The sequence below is a fragment of the Marmota marmota genome, unplaced genomic scaffold (assembly GCF_001458135.2).
Source record: "Marmota marmota marmota unplaced genomic scaffold, marMar, whole genome shotgun sequence".
In the NCBI taxonomy this organism is placed as follows: Eukaryota; Metazoa; Chordata; class Mammalia; order Rodentia; family Sciuridae; genus Marmota; species Marmota marmota.
Genome location: NW_025999968.1, coordinates 8,071,543 through 8,096,235, shown reverse-complemented (window position 1 = coordinate 8,096,235; position 24,693 = coordinate 8,071,543). Strand labels below are relative to the sequence as shown.

At 36.2% G+C, this 24,693-nt stretch overlaps 1 protein-coding gene across 1 annotated transcript in view; it reads left to right on the top strand.

Moving 5' to 3' along the window:
* Nectin3 (nectin cell adhesion molecule 3) overlaps positions 1-23,639 on the top strand; it is a 90,652-nt gene extending 67,013 nt beyond the window's left edge. The window contains exons 8-9 of the mRNA XM_015478541.2: positions 14,644-14,706; positions 15,548-23,639. Of these exons, the coding sequence (XP_015334027.2) occupies positions 14,644-14,706; positions 15,548-15,721 (237 nt within the window). The 3' untranslated portion in view covers positions 15,722-23,639. The remainder of the gene's footprint in view (positions 1-14,643; positions 14,707-15,547) is intronic.
* Positions 23,640-24,693: the final 1,054 nt, after the last annotated feature.

Here is a 24,693-nt window from a genome sequence, read left to right as displayed (position 1 = left end):
CTCTCTCTCTCTCTCTCTCTCTCTCTCTCTCTCTCTCTCTCTCTCTCTCTCTCCTTCTGCTGTAGCTTGTATCTCAAGTATCCCCTACAGGCCTATGTATTGAAGCCTTGGTCCCCCATATGTCACCCTTGGGTGGTGGTGGAACCCTTAGGAGGTGGGGCCTAGTAGGAGGAAGTTAGGTCATTGAGGCTATCAGGAAAAATGGTGCATGCTTTCTATATTTTGTTTCTTCCAGGAAAATACTGGTCAATTAAATTTAAGATCCCAAGAAAAATATATGTAATTATTAATTAAATGTAATCAAGGGAGAACTTAGATGGTTTACAGTAGGATAGTAGCCATTAAGGAAATGAATTGAACACTTTCTGTATTTAATTTTCTTTTTGTGGCATCCTCATTGGAAAAGATCATTCATAAATGTCTCACCTTTCAAAAGGAAGAAATACAAGGGAAGTAGTATTCTGCAGTTAGAATATTGCCTATTGTTCCAGGCTCCTCAGTATGTTCAATACTGAAGATTTTATGAGGTCTTTTCTAGTTTTGTTTTAAGAATGATGTAAATTTTTAACCACATAGACGTTCTTAACTGAGTTTCTTTTTACATATTGGAAGTTAAGGGTCGCAGTTTGCTTTGAAATTGTAAAGGTTATTTTGAAATGTAATGAAAATGAAGTTTCTAAAAAAAACTAGATATGAAATACAGTTGCATTTTTAGCAAAGTATACATTTATCTACTATACCCTTGCCTTTTAAAGCTAATACCTAATTTTTCTCTATTTGGTATTTATTATAAGTGTAGATCTGGAATACTTGAAACCAAGAAAGAATTCAGATGCTAGATTAAATATGAGACTTGGGAAGACCTATAATAATGATCTCTGGGGAGGAATTAGATATTTGTTCTTATTTCAGCAGATAAAATTCTACTGTTAACATTTAAAAAACCATCAATGAGATTGTTTGGGGCCCATTATTCTAAGAGCACATCTTTTAACAAAACAGTATGCTATAGTGTGATGGTTGATATTTCTGCATTTAGAGACTTGAGATGCCATAACTGTGTCTGATGCAGAGAAGACAGTCTCCATCTTCTTGAGGATGTTTGGGTTTGAGGAAGAAAAACATTAACAGGTAGATCTCTGAACTGAAGTTTATCTATATCCTATAAACTGAAGCTTATAGGATAATTTGGAGATACGTGAGATGAGTGGTATAATAAGGTATAGTATTAGCATGGAGTGGAAGAGCAAAGATAACCATTGTGACACCGCCATATTATCCTGATGTTAAAATGTGCATTATTAATTAATTATGGAAAATAGTGCATAGGAATGCATAACCATTTGATTTTTGCCCTGTAAATGACTAGAATTTATATGGGGACATCTTAAAATTGTATTATGTGTGTCTAGGTTGCTTGTAAATAATTTTCCATCACTTTTATCATCTATTTTAATTATATACTTTGCATACGTATTACAATGTAAGTGAAGTATAACTTTCTCATATATTTTAATGTAAGGATTAAGTTGGACTATAAACCAAGATAAAAAATTTTATTAACAGGTGTCATATTGAGGTTCATGTTGAAAAATTAAAATCTAGAATGTTGACTCAGTAGAAACAATAAATTTATTTATCAGTGATAAGAACACTGCCTTCCTTTGGGTGAACCATTTTCAACAGTGACTAAGCTATTACACTTATATGATGTCTTGAGAAAAATCCAGTGTTAACTTGTAGGATAATGTATCTATCATTCTTCTACCTAATGATTTAAGGCTACCTTTGAAAAATTTGCCATGAGATCATTTCTTCTTTGACTTGCCACATTATAAACTTTCTTCCCTTTTCTTCTTACTTAACACTAGGCCCTAGTCTTAACAAGATCTTGTGTCAAGGATCTAGTGCTTTTATGGTATTCACTCATTTTTCATAAACCATTTCAAACCTATTTCTGCCCTTGTTTTTGCATGTAGTGGTTCAGGACTCAAGTTTCCTATCCAGCTGGCACAGGTTTCCCAACTCTCTAGCCCTAAAGTCATTGGTGAGGACCCCTGAGTAAAAGTGGGAGTTAGAACAAATTGTGTGTCTCAGTAGTACTTCAGGTGTTTTTTGAGCACCTGCTCTGTGATAGCACCAGGAGAAGCCTCCTGTCACATAGAAATGAATCTTAGCCTCTCAGACATTGCAAATAAATCTCATGTCTTAGAGAATAATATTCAGAACAGATTACCTGTTTAACTTGTAGATGTGTGATGGCAACCTGCTTTGACAATGACTGATTGCAAACACTGGAGAACTAAGAATTAACTAAAAAATAACAAGGAAAAAATTTAAATTTTAAAGAAAAAGTTTGATTAATAATATGGCAACTCCCTTGGCATTTATGGAGGGATACTTCACCTACTTTTCAGAAACCCTACATTCCTGAATAACCCTCTCTTGTATAAAAATCATACATAAGAGTAAAAATAAAAGACACACTGAGAGATGGATATTGAGTAGTCTCTCAGTACGTTAACTAGCTAAATAATTAGCTTTATCACAAAAACCTCCCAGGTCTTGATTCCAATTTATGTCTCCACAAAATTACAAATTACTGCCTGTCATAAACCTTTTAAGCTCATTTGTGAATACTTGAAATCAGCCATGTTAAGTCTGTGAATGCTAAGGGTCTACTATAATAATAAGAGACATTCATGTGACTAGTTTACCCATACGTATAATTACCATGGAGAACATAACAATTAGGTATCACATTAAACAAGTGTCTAATTAATGTTGTTATAAATTCTGCTTGAGTAGAATAGTCTTTATAGTTATTGCTCCTACAACATGGGCCTCTCTCCTAACAAAGGGAAATCAACCTTTGGTTAACAGTTTTGTTTTGTTTGGGGGTGGGGGATTGTTTTGTATTTTGAAAAAGGGCCTTGCTGTAGTGTCCAGGCTGACGTCCTATTTCTCAACTCAGTGATTCTCCTACCCCAGCCTGTCAGTAACTGGGACAGGCACAAGCTATAGCACCCAGATAGGTCCATAGTTTTAATAATGGTTTATGAATTGTTTCAGAGAGGTACTGCACAGATAGGCATATAATATCATATAGGCCTTGTAGAATCCATACTTTGTGAATTATGTATGTTAGACATATCTGTATATCTTTACAGATTAGTAACTCAGTTATAAGAACACAAATAAGCAATTGGCTACTGTAGCAGAAAAATTTCTGCATAGGGAACAATTTGTTACAATGTATTGAATTTACTATGTATTTTTATCATAGTGGATTCCAAACTCTAACAATAACTTCTCATTCTGTCTTATCTCTTCATAAACGGAGTTGCTATAATAAGATAGAAACAGACAGTTTTTTAAAAAGTCAATTTTATTGAGATATAATTCGTACAGCACAATGCCATATTTTTAGTGTACAGTCTTATATTTTTATTAATGAGAAGTATCCTACTTTATTAGGTATACCATAATTTGTTTTTTACTCATTCAACTGTTGAATGCTATTTCAATGTAAAGTTTGGGGGAATTAATGAAAATCTTTAGCTTTATTTTCTTGTAATATCTCTCTGGTTTTGCTATACAGATGAAAATAATTTCACCAAAGGAGTTATGTAAGGTGTTTTAATCTCCCCATTTGCTGAAAGAATATAAGAGTAGTATGTGTCCTTCTTTAAATTTTTGATAGTATATACTAGGAAGTTCTTTGTGGAAAGGATTGTACTTGTGTCTTTCAAGACTTTTGTCCATTTCCTCTAGGTTGTTCAAATTAATTAGCATCAGTTGTTCATAACACATTTCTTTTTTTCCTTCTAATTTATATGGGTTCAGCAGTAATGTCACGTTTTTCATTTTCATATTGACCTGATTTTCTTGTTTTTCTTGCTAGGGGTTTTCTAATATTCTGATCTTGTCGAAGAATCAGTTTTACTCTCTTCAGTGTTTGTACATTATTATGGGTTGTTCACTCTTTGTTCTTCCTTTTCCTTTTTCTTTCTTTGGATTTTATTTGTTGTTCTTCTTTGACTTTCTTAAAGAAAAATTTTAGATTATTAAAAAAAATTTGAGACTTTCTTCTTTTTCACCTCATTTAAAGTACCAGTTTTCTAGTGCAAGCATTTGAAGTATATGCAAATATACTTTGAATTCCTAAGAAGTTTGTATTTTAGGATTTTTTTTATTATCATTAAATTCAAAATACTTTCTATCTTTTTTGTTATTTCTTTTTTTATTTCTTTCTTTCATACATGACAATAGTGGAATGCATTACATTCATAATTATCCATTCACAGCACAATTTTTCATAACTCTAAATAAAGTATGTTCACACCAAATTATGCCATTATACATGAGCTCTCTTATTGATTTTTTTTTGCATTACAATTCTTAATACACCTTTATACTACAATTTATCATATCTCTGTTTGTATATGGTATGTTGACACCAAATTCACATCTTCATACATGTATTTTGTATAATTATGACCATCTCCTTCCACCATCCTTGCTATTCGCCTTCTCCCTCCTTTTTTCTCCCACCCCTATTTCCTATCTAGAGGTTTGTTATTTCTTTTTTGGTTGAATTATTTAGAAATGCATTATTTAATTTACAAATTTTGGAAATTTTTTTTACTTATTTCTCATAAATTTTTTTCTGACAATAATGACTATAAAATAATATATGGAATTTCAATCTTTTCAAATATATTGAGACTTCTTATATGGCACATCATCTGGTTTGAACTATTGAATGCTGCATGTGCACTGATCAAATGGTATTCGGCTGTTGTTACCTGTAGTATTCTATAAATGCCAATTAGGTCCTGTTGGTCAATTCAAGCCTTCTGAATAAACACAAGTTTTCCTCTTACAGGAGAAAGTAGTATTAGCTCCAAGTATATTTGTGAATGTTATTTATTTTGCCTTTTAGTTATGTCAGTTATTATGTGTCTCTGTAGCTCTCTTATTGGGTATGTACACCTTCATAAGTGTTGGGTTATGTCTTCTTTATAATTTGATCACTTTATTACTTTATGAAAGATCTCCTTGTATCTTGGATAATTTTCCTTGCTCTGAAGTAATTTTGTCTGATATTACTATAGCCACTCCAGTTTTTAAATATTTTTATGATTTTAGTGTGTTTTTTCATCTCTTTGTTTTTAACCTACCTATATCTATGTAAAATATTTCAAATAAATCACAATGTAGTTGGATATTGATTTTTTGTGTAGTGTTAAAATCTGTGCTTTTAATTTCTATATTTATTCCATTCTTATTTATTGCTATGGCTGGACTTAAAGTCACCATTTTGTTATGTGTTTTCTATTTCTGTCAATGGTTTTTTGTTCCCTTTTTCTTCTTTTCCTGCCACCTTTTAAATTAGATGAATCATGTGTTTTTATATTCACCTATTGACTTCTTCTTCTTATTATTATTATTATTAGCTGTAGTTGGACACAATACCTTTATTTTGCTTATTTATTTTTATGTGGTGCTGAGGATTAAACCCAGGGCATTGCATATACGAGGTCAGCACTCTACTGCTGAGCCACAGTCCCAGCCCTTGACTTATTATTATTATTTATACTTATTTGTTTTCACTATTTAGTGATTTATCTGGAATTTAGCATATACATTTTAACTTAATCTACTTTAATATAACACTGTACTGTTTTATAAAATCTATGAACCTTAATATTTACTTCTGTTTTCTCCTTCCTTTCTCTTTATTCTTACACATATAATTTTCCCATGTTGCAAAATTGACAACCCATTCCTCTTAGTTTTTTCTTAAATTATAATGTATCTTCTTTAAATAATGTCAGAATTGAAAATTTTTATTTTTGGAGTCAGTTGTATTCCATGTAAAGAAGTTTCCCAGAAGACTGCTTATGGTACATATCTACTGACCACAAATTCTCTTAGCTTTTGTTTGGACATTTCCTAGTTTGCCTTCATTTTTAAAATATTTTTGTAAGACATAAAAATTCTAGTTTGACCTTTTTTTCATTGGGTACTTCAGGGTCCTAGTGGTGCTCGTCTTCTGTTTTCATCTTCCATCATCACTGGTGAGATGCCAGGGATAATTCTCAACTGTATTTCTCTACATGTACTCTCTTGTTTTTTCTTCTGGATACATCTTTATCTCCTTAAGGCTGGTTTTCAGCAATTTTGATTTGAAACATACTTAAAGTGGTTTTATTTATGTTTGTCATTTGGGTGTATACTGAGGTTAGAATTGTAAATCATCAAATTTGGAAAAATTTGGCAGGTCTTCAACATTTTTTTTGTTTCCTTTCCTTTTATAATTGCATAAATCACAGAATCCCAGATCACCGAGGGCCTTTTTCCATCTGTTCTTTGTATTGATAGTTTCTGCCCTCAGGTACACTGATCTTTTCTTTGTCATTGTTTGATCTGCTATTAAGATATCTAGTAACTTTTTAAATTTCAGATACTGTATTTTTTTTCAGCTTTAGGAGCTCCCTTTTTGTCTTTTTCATCATCGTTAAAATTCTCATGTTATTTTGATGCTCTCTTTTATAGCTTTAACTGCATTTATTCTAACATTCTTGCCTACTAATTCCATCATATCTACCACTTCTGGGTTCATTTTCTGTTGACTTAATTTTTTTTTCCTGCTTTATTTCATGGTCAGAAAATTTTAAATGGATGTTGGACAATTCTAATGTTATAGTGTCAATTTTTTTTAATTTTGCTGTTGTTCGTTAATAAAAATTAAGTTGTTTTCTGGCTGTCATCTCATTTTCTTGAATATCAGCTTGATCTTCTAGAACCTTGCTTTAATCTGTAGTCTGCAATTGCCTGTTCTTCAGAGTGGCTTTAACCTTACTCTAAAGGCAGGACACTGAGTCTCTACTGAGAGTCTCTTCTGGTTTAGATATGGTTTGAGTGTCTGCCAAGGTTTTATGTGTTGAAGTTTAATCCCTGTTGTGAGGTAATAAGAGGGAAGAAATGTACACCAACTATGGTGTTTTGAGGTGGGCTTTTAGGAAGTGATTGAGATTAGATAAGGTCATTAGAATGGAGCCCTGGTGGTGGAATCCTGAGGCCAGTCACTCACATGTATACTTCTTGTCTTTTGCCATGTTATGTATGCCCTGGGCTATGGTAACACTCTGCCAATAAAGAGGTCATCACCACATTCAGCCCCTCAACCTTGCAACCCCAGAACCTCAAGTCACCATGAACTAACTTTATTTATAAAGTCTCCTGGCTCTGTTATTTTGTTATAGTAACAAAAAGAAAATGGAACCTATACAGTCTCACATGTAGAGAGGATTTTCCACTTTGGCTGGCTTGAACTTAAATGTCACCAAATTTTAATCAAGCTTTTATAGTTATTAAAATAACAGCTTTCTAGTACTTTCTCTTTTTCCACTTGTAGTTCTGTATTTTGTCCATGCTTAATATACAGCCAAGGGGATTAGTAGGCAAGAATGTTAGAATAAATGCAGTTAAAGCTATGCAAGTTTCTGGAGCTTTTTCTGTGTGAGGCTCTCTCTTTAGTACTATGCCCTACAGATTCCAGCCACCTCAACTTACCTGAATGCTGAATTCTGTGTCCTGAGCTCAGCAAAACCTCGTGACCTTCACATGCCAGCAGAAAAAGTCAGAAAAGTGTGCGTGTGTGTGTGTGTGTGTGTGTTTCCTAGAGGTCCCAGTCTTGTGCAGCATGTTGTCCAGTGCCTGAAAACTATCATTTTATTCACTTTGCCCAGTTTTTGCCTTGAGGCAGTTTATGACGCAAAGGCTACTCTTGTCTTAATTCTCCATCACAACTGGTAGCAGAAGTAAAAAGGCATTACTGGTCAGCACAAGGAAGACATACAGGACAAGGCATGCTGATAGTCAGAAGCCCTTCAGATGCCAACAGATAGACAGCATCTTGAACAAAAAAGACCAGAAGAAGGTTTTCTCTAGCTCAGTAATTCCAGAAACTTCTGTTTGGAGTCATTTGGAAAGTTATTTGAACATGAACCCTAGGTATGAAACTGTGACCAGGTAGGGGAAAAAAGAGAGAGGGGGACATGATTCACCTGGTCAGTAATGAAATTGGAAAGCACAAATAAAACTAAAAGGAAAAAGTAATATAAAGTGTTGAATTATGAAGGGTTCAGGATTTCTTGACAGGCATAAGAGACCAGTGTATGGCAATTTGTTCCATTTTTCTAAGAGACTGAACAAGAATTCATACAAAATCAAAGTAATTAAGTAACATTCATTATTCATGCATTCTTCATATAACATACTCTTTCTATAAAAAGTAGTTAGTCCACATTAAAATATTTAGTTATGTCTGATGTGACATAATTATCAGTGGAAAATTACCAAGGGATGTGACAGGGAAGCTTAGCAAATGCTTGAAAATGGAAGGCAGCACTGGAGGACCAACCAGTTACACATGGGGTGCAAGACTACACCTTCACTTAGAGCCTTAGGAACTGAAGGGAGATGATGATCCTTGTGCAGGAAGGTGTGAGCTTGTGATATTTTGTAAAGCTGAGGATTAGGAGGGATGTGTAAAGGATTTTGGAATTCAGTGTTTTAAAATATACTGTCCTTTCATTTCTCTTTTAAGATGAGAGAAGCTTGGATAGGTCTGTAAACCGGGAAGAAGGAATTGGTGGCAAGACCAATGAGAGAGCAGAGGCCTAAAGTTTCAGAACATGACAAGAGATTCTTTTTGGTGTGGGAGTGATATGCTCAAGTAGAGACAAAGATCAAAGAATGGGATGGGAGCATAAGATGAGTCATCTCTGTGAACATCAAGGTCACTGAAAGTGATGGCATGAGCAGAGGGAGAAGGCAGTGATCTAGGTACCTGAGTCCACAAAGTGAAGAGTGTGGAGGTCCCAACAGATGGGTGGAAGCAGGAGTTCTGACTGCTCTAGGCTTCAGAAACTCCTGTAAAAGGTGAATGTCAGTTAGGACTGACCAGGAGAGGGTGCGTGTTAGGGAAAAGCTTAAGAAGACAGGGGAAGTATAGTCCTAATAAAGGAAATATAGAACTTTTAGAGGATGAAATTATGAAGGAAAATTAAAGCCCAGAAAGACTTAAATTCAGCAATGGGGGCAACAGTCCCCAAAAGACTCTGGTTTGAAGATTTTCCACTTTCAAAGCAAGCGGCACTTCCTGGGTTTTTGTAGGCCCCATAACAATAAGCAGCTTGAGAGGTCTGTCATCACTGAAAATAAACCTTAACTCTGAAAGCTATGCTTATGGGATTTAAAAACATTATCTATACAGAAGTGGAGTAAAATATAATACATACTAAAAATGGAAGTTCTAGCATATTTGTTGGGTCAGAGAAAGTAAAATGTTTACTAAGACAACAAATCAAACACAAAAAGCCAATGTTGCCTTTACAAACCAGGAATGAGAGTCCACATGACTTCAGTAAATCTGAAGAGTGAATATAGATTGTAGTTCAACAGAAATAGCTGCAGTCTAGTACATTAAGTAGGGAAATCAAAATATGTATTACAGATTCAGAATAGCCTAAGGCTTTCTAGGAAAAGATACAAGAAAAATAGAATAATATATAATGTTCAAACATTAGTTTTATTCATATATATTACGTACTAAACATAGGTAAAGTATTATGTAAGACACTTTATACACTGTGGTCATTAATTTTTTAAAAGCACCAAATAGTGGAGAGAATATGGAGCAACAGAACTCTCTATTCATTCCTGGTGGGTATGCACAATGGTATGCTCACTTTGGAAGAAAATGTCTTATAAAACTAGGGATTCTTTTACTACACAATCCCTCAACTATGCTCCTTGATTTTCATCCAGATGAATTGAAAACCTGTGTCCATACAAAATCTGCACATAGATGTTTGTGGTAGCTTTATTCATTAGTGCCAAATCTTGGAAGCAACCAAGATGCTCTTTAATAGGTAAATGAATAAATGGGTACATCCAGACAATGGAACATTATTTAGTGCTAAAAAGAAATGAGCTATCAGGCCACAAAAAGACATGGAGGAACCTTAAGTATTATAAAGTGAAAGAGGCCAACTTGAAAAGGCTACATATGGAATGATTACAACTATAGGACATTCTGGATAATACAGACAATGGAGACAGCAAAGCATAGTGATTTCCAGGAGTGGGTAGATGGGAAAGGATGCATAAGTGGAGCAAAAGTAACTTTAAGAGCAGTGAAACTATTCTACAAGATACTACAGTGGTGGATCCATGTCATTATACATTTGTTAAAGCCTATGTGAGGTACAACATGAGAGTAAACTCTGTAATCTAAACTTTAAGGGATAATGGTGTGTATGAAAGTTTGTCTTTAATAACAGATGTGCCCCTGTGGTGCCAGATGTTGATGGGGTGGTGTTATGTATGTATGTTGGAGGGACAGGAAAGCTATATGGGAACTCTTTATGTTTTCTACTCAACCTTCCTGTGAACCTAAACCTATAGTTAAAAAAAAAAGTTTATTAATTGAAAAGGAAAGTCAGTAGGATTCAACATCTTATTTCTACATTGTAAAATTCATAGGCTCCTCCTGTGAGTTGTAGGGATTTAATGATGGAGAATTAGAAGGTGAAATGGTGAGGGGACCATGCACATTCACTTACTGTCCAGTCAGTATGCATGAAGATAGTTTGTAGTGCTCACGCACTGTTTACTCTTGTTCAGAGCTAGAAACTTTCTCATGTCCTTCCTTGTTAAATGCACCACTTCTGGCTAATTTTATATCTCTTACCATGAGGGAAAAAATAGCAATCCTTGATACTCATAAGACCCATGACTCTTTGAAATCTGTTGTATTAAAACAAAGTAAGTCTTTAGCCTCTGTAGTTCCCTAACATTATTATATGTGTTGCTTTGTTACTCAGGATACTTTAAGGTTGTTTTTGTGCTTCACTGATGACCAAATGCAGGTGTTACACAGCATGTTCAAGAAGAAGTGAATAATTTGTATCCGGTTGTGTTGATTTACCATTTGGAATTTTTTACAGTAAAGAGGGAACAGCACATCTTTCATCCACATCATGTGTCCCCAATGTGCTTCTCTTCCACTGTTATCCATATCCCTACTTTCTACACACTGCCACAAATAGGAGGAATAGGCAGGGGCCAGAGTGGAAGATACCTCTTATTGCCATCAAAGGTGGTTGTGTTCAGGATTTATTTTCTATTTTCTTTCGCTTTCACATGAGCAGACCATTAAATAAGGAACAAACAAGCACCAGAAATCATTTGTTGCATGCATTTGGTAGATACTCTTATTCCTTTTTGGAAGCAGGGGTTGCTTTTCCCTTCTATGAAATTGTGAGACTTAGAAATTGAGTCACACTATTAGACATGAAGAAAAGAGTGAGTAGACTGTGACATGACCTTATGAAAGGTTCCTTGTTGCTGATAAAAGAGATAGCAGGTTATGATGGCTTTTACCAATTTGTTCTTCTAAAACTCAACACAAACATGGTTCGGTTTTATTATTGCAATACAGGGTATACTTGAAGTGGAAGAAGTCAGTTTATAAATAAGGTTAATTTTTAAGACATGCCGCAGTCTGGCTGGGCACAATCAGGAGCCACTTGTCAAAAGAAACTAACTTTATTTTTAGAACCACACACACCAAACAAAACAGCCTCTCAGGAAAAACCCTCAGAGCCTCAACTGCCACCACCGGCTTTCCACAAGCCTCTCTCTCCCACCCAAGCTTCTCCCCACCTCCCACAATCCTCCTGCTCTTGAGGCCGATTGGCTGGGTCACGTGGGCGGAGCCAAAAAAGTCCCCCAATGAGCAGCTCCGTGGTCTGAAAGGGCAGGGAAGCAGCCCAATGAGCATCATCGCAGAGGAGCCAATCAGCTAGATGTTGCTGGGGCCGCTGTGAGCCAATCATCAGCCAGCAGCTGGAAGTTTGCTGGCAGCTGGAAGTTTGCTGGGGCCCCTTCGGCTGTGGCTCTCAACACAGCTACCTTTTCAGAAAGAGTACTTTAACTCTAGTGGCTTAGAAATTCCACACGTATCCTCTCTGCAGGGAAGCTTCTAATTCCTCTGCCTCTTATCAAATAAGATTCAACTATGAGTGATATAGAATCATTTCTTAATTATCCACATTAAAATGAAAGTGAAACAACTACAGGGATAATCCAAAACAGTGAAGAGAAGAAACAAAAGAAAATGCTAATTTTATCTTGAAGTATTTTTTAACAAGTCTGTTTTCCTTGGAGCAGGACTGACCTCATAGTTGTGAGGCCTAGTGTAAATGAAAATGCAAGATACTTTGTTCAAAATTAAGAAATATCTGGATGGCAATATTAGGTACCTAGATTGGGGATGAGTGGGAGATTTGTTTTCACTGGGATGTGGCCTCCATGTACCTCCATGTACACCTGACCCTAAGCTTCCCTGAACTAGTGCACTGACCCCTGCTAGGGTGGAGGGCAGCAGTGGTTGGAAGAGGAGTGCTTGGTGAGACCTGGGCACTAGGGTGGGAGAGGAACAGCCAGGAATAGCATCAGGAGGCAAAATGTCTTTGAGCTAAGACTACATGTCCCTAAAGTCTATTATTTAATAGCTCCTTTGTTTATTAAGTCATTTAAAAATATAAGTTTATAATAAAGTAATTTAAAAATTCTAAGATGACCACTTCAGGTTTCTGTGTGCCTGGTCACACATTTATGAAGCTGGTCCTATCTAGTTAGTATCAACTATTCATGTGTAAAGCACCCTACAATCATGCTGAATATGACTAGGGCAACAAAATTGTCATAATTTGTAATGTGGATAACCTTGACATAGGGTATCAAGAATTGATGGTAGATTCCAGTCAATTCATTAACTATTCACTTCTTAGTATTTCAGAAGCCTCTGCTAGAGTGTGGGGTTAGAGGTAACTATCAAAGTCTATTTGGACTGCTATAACAAAATACTACAAGGTAGGTAGCATGTAACAACAGAGATTTATTTCTTCTAGTTCTGTGGGCTGAGAGGTCCAAGATATCAGCAGATTCAGGTCTGAGGACCCTCTTTGTGTTATGGCCATCTTCTCACTGTAACCCACATAGTAGAAAGGGAAAATTCTGATCTCTTTGGCCACTTGTGAGGGCACTAATCCCCTTCATGAAGGCCCTTTCTTCATGACCTAATCACCTCGCAGAATTCCTGCCTCCTGAACCGTCACTTTGAGATGAGATTTCAGTATGTGAATTTGGGGTGGGTGGTGGGCTGGGGGACACAAATATTCAGACCCTAGCAATGGTCAAGACAGGCTCACTATCTACTGGAGTTGAAAGATACAGACACTGGGACTGTAAAGCAAGGCAGACGATATGTGCTATAAAAGGTACAGACAAGAACAGTTGGAAAATTGGGAGTAAAAAGATTAACAGGGCTTGTGAGGAGAGATTGTGGAAAAAGGGATTACTTTTTAGTTGGGCCATGATGGATGGGTAGTATATCAATTGCCAGTGCTTAAGGGGCAAAAGGACAGCATAAGCAAAGATAGTGAAGTACAGACCATGCTAACAGGGGCCTACCACTGTCACATTCAGACATGTTTTTCATTCATGCAATTTCCAGACACTGAGCTGGAAGCAGTAGATATAAGACTATGGGATTTGGAATCAGATAAAACCATGTTTGAATCACAATCTACCATATCCCGGTAGATGGGAAATGCCTTACTTAACCACTCTGAGCCTCAGATTTAGTCACCTGTGAAATAAAGATACCAGTTTTGTAGAATTATTGATAGATTAGGTGAGATAGTGTTTTGTAAGATGTTTCCAGAATTCTGTCTAGTAAAGAAGACAAGCAAGCAAATAAATTATTGTGATTATAGATGCCTGAGGATGCTGTACCAGGCTTCACAAAGATATGATATTTGCCAAACACAGTGGCGCAGGCTTGTAATCCCAGCAGCTTGGGAGGCTGAGGCAGGAGGATCACGAGTTTAAAGCCAGCCTCAGAAATTTAGTGAGCCCCTAAGCATCTTAACAAGATTCTGTCTAAAAAAAAAAAAAAAAGGCTGGGAATGTGACTTAGTAGTAAAATGCTCCAGGGTTCAATCTCTGGTATCAAAAAAAAAAAATTATGGTATTTGAAGTGGGGTCTAACATGTGTAAGGTATGTATTGGGAAGGCAGAGGGAAATTGAGAAAGACCCTCTGAGATTTGAAAGAGATGAACCCCTTCATAATCTGTGGGATTGGGTATGGGGGAGTAATAAGGAAGATGAGGATGACATATATATATATATATATATATATATATATGAAATCTTTAATGTTTCATTTCTACCCCCAAACTACTTTACTAATGAAAAAAATGTCCCTCCTGGGAAAGGGCAGAAAACCTAGCTGAGCTTTCAAGTAAGATATAAAGTTTCTGCAGCAGATGTTCTGTATGTTTTTCTTTGTAAAACAAGTCTGGAGCCGAGAGGGGAGGTGGGAGAGAGAATGAGTGTGTAGTTGCTTTTTCCATCCTCCTGTGGAACATCATTTTGCTTAATTGGTAGACACTTAAAACACGATTGGCTCTTTTAAAAATAGGAGTCTTCCTGGTATTGGTTGAAATGTTTCACCATGTGTTGTTGCTTTAAAATGCCTGTCTTTTTATTTCTTCTTCCAGACTGACCACTTGCCTTTGCAGACTCAGAAAAAAGAAAGAGAAATTTGCAGTCTCCCACACTCTGTAAGTAGCATGGCCATGTTGTCAGGATCTGCCCAGCTAGAGCTGGTTACTCACATGCGTATTAAAATATCATTGGATGTCCACAAAAGTCCGTTTTTTTCATCTCTTCTCTATTAGAGTGCCTGTGCTATGATTTGGTAAAGACCTTGAGCTTCCTTACTCTTAGAAGTAATCTAAGAACTACTTCTAAGTAATTTCAGAAGTAATCAGATGTTATGAAACCAGTCACCAGGCAGAGGAGTCTGTACCAGATACACCACAGAGCATCATGTGGAATTAATTTTACTGTACAAGTCAACTGTGGCTCAAGGTCAAGCCTGAAAGAAAGGCCAAGACAAAAGGATATTTTGGGCAGCCTTTTTTATTCTCAGTGTTGTCAGGCATAAGGTCAAGTGCCAGTTCATTTTGCTGTGTCCTTTCCCTAATTCCTCAGTGCTGAATTTTGAGGTTTCTTTTTGTTTTAATTCTGCTTATATATCATGTGTCAATTCTAAGCTTGAGCCTTGCTTGAGAGACTCCTGAAGTTCATAACCTTGCTCTTCTCCAGTTTATCTTACCTGATACCAACTCTTAATTTCAAAACCTAAAACCAATCACAGGCCCCTTCAGTTGCAATTTTGTATTTAAGAGCCTGCCACCATTCTTATTCAGGTATTGTAAGCAACAGATGATTGGAAAATGATAAGTTGTTGAACTTTACCTTGCCATTCAATTCCTCATCGGGTTATGAATCAGGGACACAGATTTTAATGAATTCTATTTTTGTCTATTTTTCCCCCCAAAGTGATAGAAAAATGCAAACAAACTTCTCTGCTAATGTAAACAATGTTTGAATTTTTAGAATGGACTAAATAGCAAGAGTTTTGATGATGAGAACCCAGCAGGAGAAGATGGGATTCAGCAAATGTACCCCCTTTACAATCAGATGTGCTATCAAGACCGGAGCCCTAGCAAACATCATCAAAACAACGACCCCAAGAGAGTCTACATCAACCCACGAGAACATTATGTGTGATTTTCCTCTTTTACCAATGGTTGTTCTAACAAATGTTTATTATTAGATTGGGGAGAGAAACTGAGGCCAGTTGTTATTTTATTCTCTCTAGTATAACCCATCCCAATCTAACTCTATTGGAAGTCTTGATGAATGACTTGGAGCTAATAGCAGATTTCTTTCCTTCATTAAGGGTTTCTTAACCACCAGCTGTGTTTGTGAACTTGACTGTCGCCTTGTGTGGTTCAGTGATGATGGTGTTTAACTACTAACATTTGGCCTACAATGGCATGTTCATTTGGAAGTGCAGCATCTGCCTGTGATGACTGTAGTCATTCTCCAGAAAGAAAGGCCCCAGCTGGTAGTATTAAACTCGCCGGGTCTCAGGCAGGCCAGCCTGTTCATCTCTAATTCAAAGGGATGGAAAAATGAGTTCAGAATCCATTTCACTGATTGTTTAGCTGGGATTTAGATTTCCCTGACATGCTTAATGAAATTACAATACCTGTGTAAAAGGCCTGAGGAAAGAGGCAAGATTTGCTCTTTATCCAGAAACAACAATAACAAAAGGCAATTAAACCTTCAATCCTGTCAGTTGCTTTTAAATAGCCTTGTCATGGTGATATATGTCCCTTCTCTGTCAGTAAGGTCTTGCAGATCCACAGTTCTTGCTATTACCTGCCTACTTGAGACTAGCTGTATGTAACAAAAGTTTGCCTATTGCTCTGTCGAGTTCCCACAGTCCTGTACTTTTACCAGATTAGCCCATTTTCCACCGATTAATTTCTAAAATCCCTGCCTAAATGGTATACAGCCTTTCTCCTTGTCCCCACTTTTCTCTAGGATTATACTCAGCTTTCACTTCTGGAATTTCTTTCCAACTAATATCAGTCCACATGGGCTTTAGCTCTCCTGCATACTTCATACTGCTTACCTTCCATGTTTTATCTACCTCAGAAAAGCCTACTGGAAAATCACCTGAAAGAACTCCTGCTCTTAAAAGTCAGGTGAAAAATTCAAAAATTAATTTTTTAAAAAATAAAACCACTTTAATATAGCATATGTACTAAACCCACATGTCCTATATTCTTCCTCCCATACTTTACCTCATTGAGAAGGGTAAAAAAATGCTAAAAAAAAAAAAAACAATATAGTGACTTATCTACCAGGGCATCCTTTAAACTTTGATGTCTTGAAATGTCTTCTGGGAGTTTCTTCCTCTCCCTTTGCCAACTTTCCATCGTGGGGATTAACAGTAGTAATTACAGTGGGTGAGCACAGACAGAAGGATCACAGGTACATGTGCAAATGCCCATCACTGACTTCTCACATCTGAAGGAAAATATAGATTTACTGTGTATCCTGGAAGATTAGAGGTGTGTCACAGGTATAAAAAACACTATAAGCTTGTTATATCTTAGGGAAGAGTATCAGAAGCACTGAAATAAAATAATGCACATTCCCAACCTAACATAGCAAAGGGAAAGGAGAACATTAACCTAGATTTCTAATGAGATACCAAAGAAACTTTATGATTCATGTTGTACTGGCTTTAGTTTGTGTTTGAGTGTGTTTTCCTCTTTCAGTTCCATGCGTTGTCAGACAAATGATCTTCATTGTTCTACAGTAGTAATACATTCTCCCTCCATTACCTAGGGACCAATAATTCTGGGGAATAGGAAGCTTAAATTCCAACTCAAATCTTTGGCAATTTTAAAGGCAATAGATGTAGAGCATCAAAGGGTAAAACTCCAATGACTCTTATTGCAGAATCACTGTGCTACCTCTGAGTTAGAGTTTACTGCCTCTGTCACAAAGAAGATAATCAACTTTATTGCTTGGAATGCCATCACTGAGTGAGTGTAGCTGAAGGTATAGGAATCCTTGCATTGTTTTTCAAAAATAAGATGACTGTTCAGAGCTCTCTGTGACAGCAAAGTGTTTTATAAATACTGGGGGTTGTGGTGGTGCATTACCTCCTTTACAAAGCTTTAAAAATGCCTTAAGTACTGGGAATGGTTTCTAGGGACTTATTGGGGAAACGATTGTTGAATTAACTTCAAAAAAGCACACTGTGAACCCAAAGTACAGATGTCTTCGTTTGTACCACAGAAAGGGATTCAGAAGCACTGGGCTTCAGGAGTCCTTTGTCCTTTCTTCAGCACCTTCCCAAGAGGGACCACTGTCTGCCTTTCACATTCTTCATGTAGTTATGGAAAAGAAATTTCAGGATGTAGACATCTCTCTTGAAGCCAACTAGCTGAGTATCCTCTTTGCCTTCAGTCAGCTCTGATATTTCTTGAACAAACTGGTAGATTTTACAGCCATTGACCCTTTGCATGGGTCATATAAGAGGTTATTCTGGTGCCTATCATATTCTCTCTCTGAAAACAACTAAATTGAGAAGAGTTTTAAAGGGTTTGATCAACTAGACCTCTGAACTAAAATAATGCTATTCAAAATTAGGCTGTTGATCTCCAAATTTAGAGCCTAGACTGCCTGATGATGCCTTTTAAATTTGGAAGTTAGACTTTAAATGTCCATGAGTGAGGTTTAGGGATATAATATACAGCTGATATTAGATACCATGACTGGTTTACTAAAATACACTGTGCTAGAAATAAATCTTCATAGCACTTGGAAAGGTATACACTCACCTTAAACACAGCCTTTATTGCCTATTTTATATGTAGCCCATCCCTGGGAGTTTGCATTGTTACTGCAAGAGCAAAACACTGGGTTCTTTGCACACCACACTAATAGGAAGAAGCATCTGCATCACCTAGGATCAGCCTAACATGACAGGACAAGAATTAAATGGCAGAGACTTATTATCTCTTCTATAATAGTTTTCCCTATTCCTAGGATTTTTATATGTTCTACATTTGTAGAAGTCCGTGCTTTTGGGGGCACATAATAATATACAATTCTTACCTGTGCTGGGCTTTGCTACAACATGCACATAGTAGAGTGTAAAGTGGTATACAGCAAACTAAATGAGCTGGCTCTCTTATTGTTTTCTGTGATCTTGTTTACAAGACACAGGACAGTTTCTTCATCCTTCTGAGAAAATTCCTAAGTCCTCTTTCATGGTAGTTTAAAATGCATTTTTTCCCATCATTGTTCAGTCTCTTCCTGCCCTGATTTCCTGGTGCTATTCATTATATACAGTTAAGACTGCCTTCAAATATCTTATTCCCTAGAATGTAGAGGTTGAAAAGAACAGGTTCTACTCCCAGCTTTACCCTTTACTATGGAAAATTGGGAAAGTCACTTAACCTGTCTTGGGCATCAGTTGTCTATTCCATAAAGCAGATTATAATATCTTCCTGAGAATTAAACAAGGAGATCATGGACAGGAAATTATAAGGTTCCAAACCAACAAATGCCTTTCACTCTATTGTATATTGAACTTCAATGTCTGGCACACTTACCAGCATTTAGAGAACTCTAATGTCCCCAGAAAGAACCAAGTAGCAACATGAAATTTTAATTTGACCTAATTCAAGTATAGCTAACTGCAAGTAGCTGACATTACTTTGACTATAATAAGTATTTCCCTTATGGAAAGTCTCACTTCTGAATTGTAGATTTTAAGCTTTAGCTAGAATGGAAAAATGCATGTTGCTATAACTAGTGGTGGTTCTTGTTTTACCAGTTACTGCTAACAGCTAACATTATTGAGTGCATAGTATGAACTAGGTTCCAGAACAAGCACCTTACATGAATTACCTCATTGGATAGGACCAGACTCTTGTTTTGTCCTCTTTCCAAGAGCCCTCAGGGGGACAGACAGGCTCACATTCCACACCAGGCCACCACCATAGGTCATGCTTATCATCAGTCAGCTATTACTTTTTTTCCAATCTGCTTTTGGTGTTAGGAAATATAGTTGGCTTGATTTTTTCCCCATTTTTAAGCAGAGGTATAGGAAGGATCATGAAAGAAAACTATAAGAAATATTAAGGTGAAAACAAGTGGATATGCTCATTTTTTATTTAGGTTTGATGTTCTCTAAATATTCAGAAAGGCTCTCATATCCACAGCTACAAAATAACAACCAAAACTCAAACCCATTCCATCCTACTTGATTGGGTGTTGGTGGGCACAAACTTCTCTGACATCCTTCCTCAAGGTAGTTCTTTGATATACTTATTGCTCTGTTTCTTTTTCTCACTTTCATTGAACTCCCAGAGGTGGTAACACTGGTATTGTGTACAGATAAAAAGAGGTGCCTTTGGTAGAAAACTAGGAGAAGAATAGAAAGGGTGTGAAGTAGAAATGTCAGGGACTCACCTGTGGCTCAGCTCTGTGCTTGTCTCCTTCTGGCTTTTGACTGGCAAGGCATTCATCCATCATGCTTCAGCAGACCTTATAGAACCACAGACTTTCATTCCTACTAACTAAAAAATAATACTTGCAAGCTTATTAAACTATAGGTTATAATTGGATTAATCTTGTTACCTTTGTTGAAATGCATGGGTTTCTCTCATCAAACCAAGTGATAAGCTGGCCTCTGCCAATTTGGGCATTTACAACTATTGGGTGTTTTAGTACCCTCTAATAACTGGTGGTGGGAGGGCTTTACCTCTCCTCCAGCCTCACCAGGTGATTTTTTACACTGGACTCAGGTCTTAGCTAAGCACTGTGTCATGTGTGTTTGTAAGCAAGTAGTCACCAGAACAGCCATCCAACCTGTCCTGTAAGCTTGAAAAGAGTCTATCTCTGTCCTTTAAGGTATTCTAATGACATCCTACCTAAAAGAGTTATTAGAAGTAAATCCAACTATCCCAGCAGTTTCAGCCAGGCAGCCAGTAGACCATTTGACTTTTGCACAGGATGAGTTAGGAATCCTAGGTCAGGCTTGTTCATGGAGAGCTGGAGTGCCCTATACTACTTAGGCCATTCCACATAGCTTTAATGCCACTAATTTGACTTTTGAAAATACTTATTAACAAGGTCTCTGGTATTAAACTACAGACAAATAATCTCTGAAGTGAACAGTTTTTCAAATGCTAAAGCCCCTGGAGTGTGTAGTCCTGATTGGGATACTTCGAACGTTAACCAACCAACTACCCGCAAAGTATACATAAAGACTGATTAACATTCCCAATTTCAAGACATTGTATTAAATGTAACATGATTTTATAAGGATTTCTCAGGTTTACATACCTCTAAAGTCAACTACTTGCTGAAGAAAATTTATTGGCATTTATTCTTAGTGACAGCTTGCCCCTTCTCCCCACAGGGGTGTGTGTGTGGGTGTGTGTGTGTGTGTGTGTGTGTGAGAGAGAGAGAGAGAAAGAGAAAGGGGGAGGGGTATATTTAAATTTCCATTGCCCACCTAAATTTGTAAAATAACATGTTTATTACTACTGTATGACCATTTCTGTATTAATTATTCTCCTCTACTCAAGTTTCAACTCAATTTTAGAAGTTTGAAACTGAGTAGACTAGAATAAGAGAATGTAAAATAATTCAAAGAAACTATTCATCTTTTTTGTCATAAATTATCAATTGGAACCATGATATAGAAGTTCCCTCTGAATCTCAGAAAGAAGAAAAACTACTATTGACAAATAAAACATTCTCCATTCTGTTGGTTATGAATAAATCTATTCCATTGTTCCCAATCAGTGTTTGGGACCTAAGGCTATTATCTATATCAAGTGACTAGGTATGTTCTTATCTTCCTGCTGTAAATTTAGTGTTAAATGCTTGAGTTTCAGAGAACCAGGTTTTCTGAATATCAGTGTCTTGTAAACTTATGGAAAAGAACAACATCTCCATGAATTAATACTGGGCCAGGCCCCGTCTTCTGGTGTTTCTGTTCTACAGCTATGTTGTTTACAGCTGCCAGAAGCACAGGAGTTACACAGGAGGCAGATCAAGTGGAGATACCTTTTTGTACTTAAAGTTATTATTAGATCATAGTTGACACCCCATATACTCTTTGATAAACCAAAAGCAGCCTTATAGTCAATCTTTTGCTTCTTCTAAAGATGGATGAACAAACAGTTGCCCTCTTATGGTTTTTCCCAGCACTACCATTTGAAGTTTCTTTGACCAGTCCCCCATAGCCCAGCAGTATCCTTGGTATCATGACCTACACTGCTTGTATTTATTTCCATGGCATGGGATTTAACTGTGAAAGTTGATTAGAGGAGACCTTGAGGGAAAGCCTCCCTGGGAATCCAAAACATCAGATTTGCTACACTGACTTAGAACTGTGGCCTACCCTACTCCATATGTATCTGACAGCCATGAAGAGGTGTTTTATGTGTCTCCTCCAAAGGTTAATTTCCTTTCATAACTCACAGTGGAGCTATGGAAGCCCAGAAGTGCACATGGTTTTCCAAGTGAATGGGCACTGTTGTTTTGGTTTTCAATATCTTCCCAATAATGACCAGGTTTTTTTTTTAATTCACCCTAGCATATTGATCAGGCTAAATTAAATTCCTCAAGTCTTATTGGTGGATCACTGTTCTTTATATTTTAAATTAGAGGCAGCAGCAGTTTGTCTTAAATGTATTTGTTAGAACTTGCCCACACTGTTTCATGTATGCCTCTGCTTTTTTCACATAGCCTTATGAGAATTTATTGCATATGTTTCCTTTAACTGATCATTTCAATACTCAGATGAGTATTTGTCATCTTAGATTTCATTATATACTTGAAACTCAAAATCCTTCATAAAAAAATTTTTTAAAAAGTTAAGTAGCTGGTATTGCTACTGGATCCCTGAATTATCCCACTTGTCTATCCATAAAAGTTTCTGTTTATCCTCTACCTTCTGTTTCTATTTCTAAGCCAATGCTTTAAGACACAACATCTGCTCCAGCATATCCACTCTTCATGGGTCTTAACCTCTTAACTTCTTTACTTCTCAGTTTTATCCTGTAAGTTAGTGCTCTCTGACTCATAGGGGTTTATGCCATGGGGGAGGATAAGATATATAAGGGTTATCTTCAAGAGAGATCCTTCTCTGAAAGTGCTTTTATAAAAGCCCCTTGGCTTAGAAAAGAGAAACTACAGTTCCTCAGATATTTTTTTTCCTATTCTTGTTTTGCTGTTTTTATTTCTGAAAAATGATCTCTGACTGAAAGGAGTCTTTATTTTCATTTTAGCTTTCTCCCCACTAACCTTTTGCCTGTTGAAACCTCTGCCTTATCCATGCTCTGAACTTTTTTACTTATGGAGCCAAAATGAATTCCCCCACAACGAATTCCAGGAATTTTATTCCTGCCATTGAGTAAATTAATGTCCTTGACGCAAAGGAGCATCTAGCTTGCTGTTCCCACAAGGAGCCAGAAGCAAATGAGGTCTTGCTCTGGCACTGGCAAAGTCTCCCCTGTGCCTTAGTTTTCCTTGTGTAAGCAGAAGTTAATTCAGCTATTTCACTGCAGCTAGGTATTGTGAGTCCTGAGTCCTGACTAACAAATGGGGCGAAGGCTTTTTGCAAATGTCCTGTACTATATAAATTCATAGTGGATGATATGGAGTGTCCTCAAGTAGAAATAAGTATTTGTATCGCTCAAATCAGAACACTAATCCACCCACTGTTTTCAAAAGCAATGTTTTACTAACTTCTTTTTCATAGTGAAAATTAGTTTCTAGTCACTTGAACTTTTTATTTTGGTGTCTAGAAAGTGATCAATAGTATGTATTCTTTCTTGTCCTAAGTTATATTTTTCAGTTTTAGAACTGAAACAGTTACTTAACAGTATACATAGGTAAAGAGGGAGATAGATTCTAGCTCAGATGTTGTAAAATAGAGAAAGTCAAAGATTAGCCTTGAATTTGAGATTGTATTTTAAATAGATGTTAATGTGAAGTTTTTTTAGATATTCTTTATTTTTAAGTTACCAGAAATTGTCTTTTATTTTTGGAGTTTTGAATATATCATTCTTTACATGTTTTGAATAAAGTGTTTTATCCATTCAGTTTTTTTTATTTTACATTATCAATAAATCAATCATTAAAACACATAACCTAATTATATAACTGTTAAACTCAAGACTTAAATAACATCTTCTATGTTAACTATTTCTATACTTGAGTCTTTTTTTAAAATAATGACACGTGCTTTTATGCTTCAAGCAATATAAAAATGCTTTTTAAAACAAGGTAAGTTATATATTGTAGTTTATTTATGAAAATTCATAATATTGTTTTAGTGAAGCTACATTCATTCCAGTTAAAAATTATTCTTCATTGCTGATTAAATCTTAGGCATTAAAATTTCCTTTCTTTTATAAACTTTATATTGATAGTAGATGGTCAATACATGTTCTTTTTTACCCAAAACAAACAAGTTAGGTATCTGTGGTATATTCCTAAATTTGGGTGATGCTTTACTGGTATGTGCAATCCCAAGTCTAGGAACCACTTTTTTAAAAATATTATTTTATTGAGATATTATAAAATTCACTTTTTTAAAATGTTAAATTCAGTGTTCTGGTGCATGCATTACCACAATAAATTCTAAAATAGTTTTATCACCCTCAAAAGAAACCCATGCACATTCAGACAGTTACTCCTTAATACATCCTTCCCTCAAATCCCTGGCAGCCAACGTTACTTTCTGTCTCTGTAAAACTTGCCTGTTCTGGACATGTCATATAAAAGAAAACGTACAATTTGTTATCCTTAGTGACAGGCTTCTTTCACTTGGCATAGTATTTCTAAAGTTCTTCCATGTTTCAACACATATTATTTCTTCATATGGTCAAATAATATTCCATTGTACGGATACACCACATTTTATCTGTTCATCAGCTGGTGGACATTTGAGTTTATTTGCACTTTGGAGAGATTATGATTATGAATAATATTGTTATGAACATTTGTGCCAAGTTTTTTGTTCAAACATAAGTTTTATTTTCCTTGCATATACATCAGGGAATGGGCTTGCTATAGCCTATGGCAACTCTATGGTTTAACATTTTAAGGAACTGTACTGTACCAATTTTTGTGTATCCTCACTAACACTT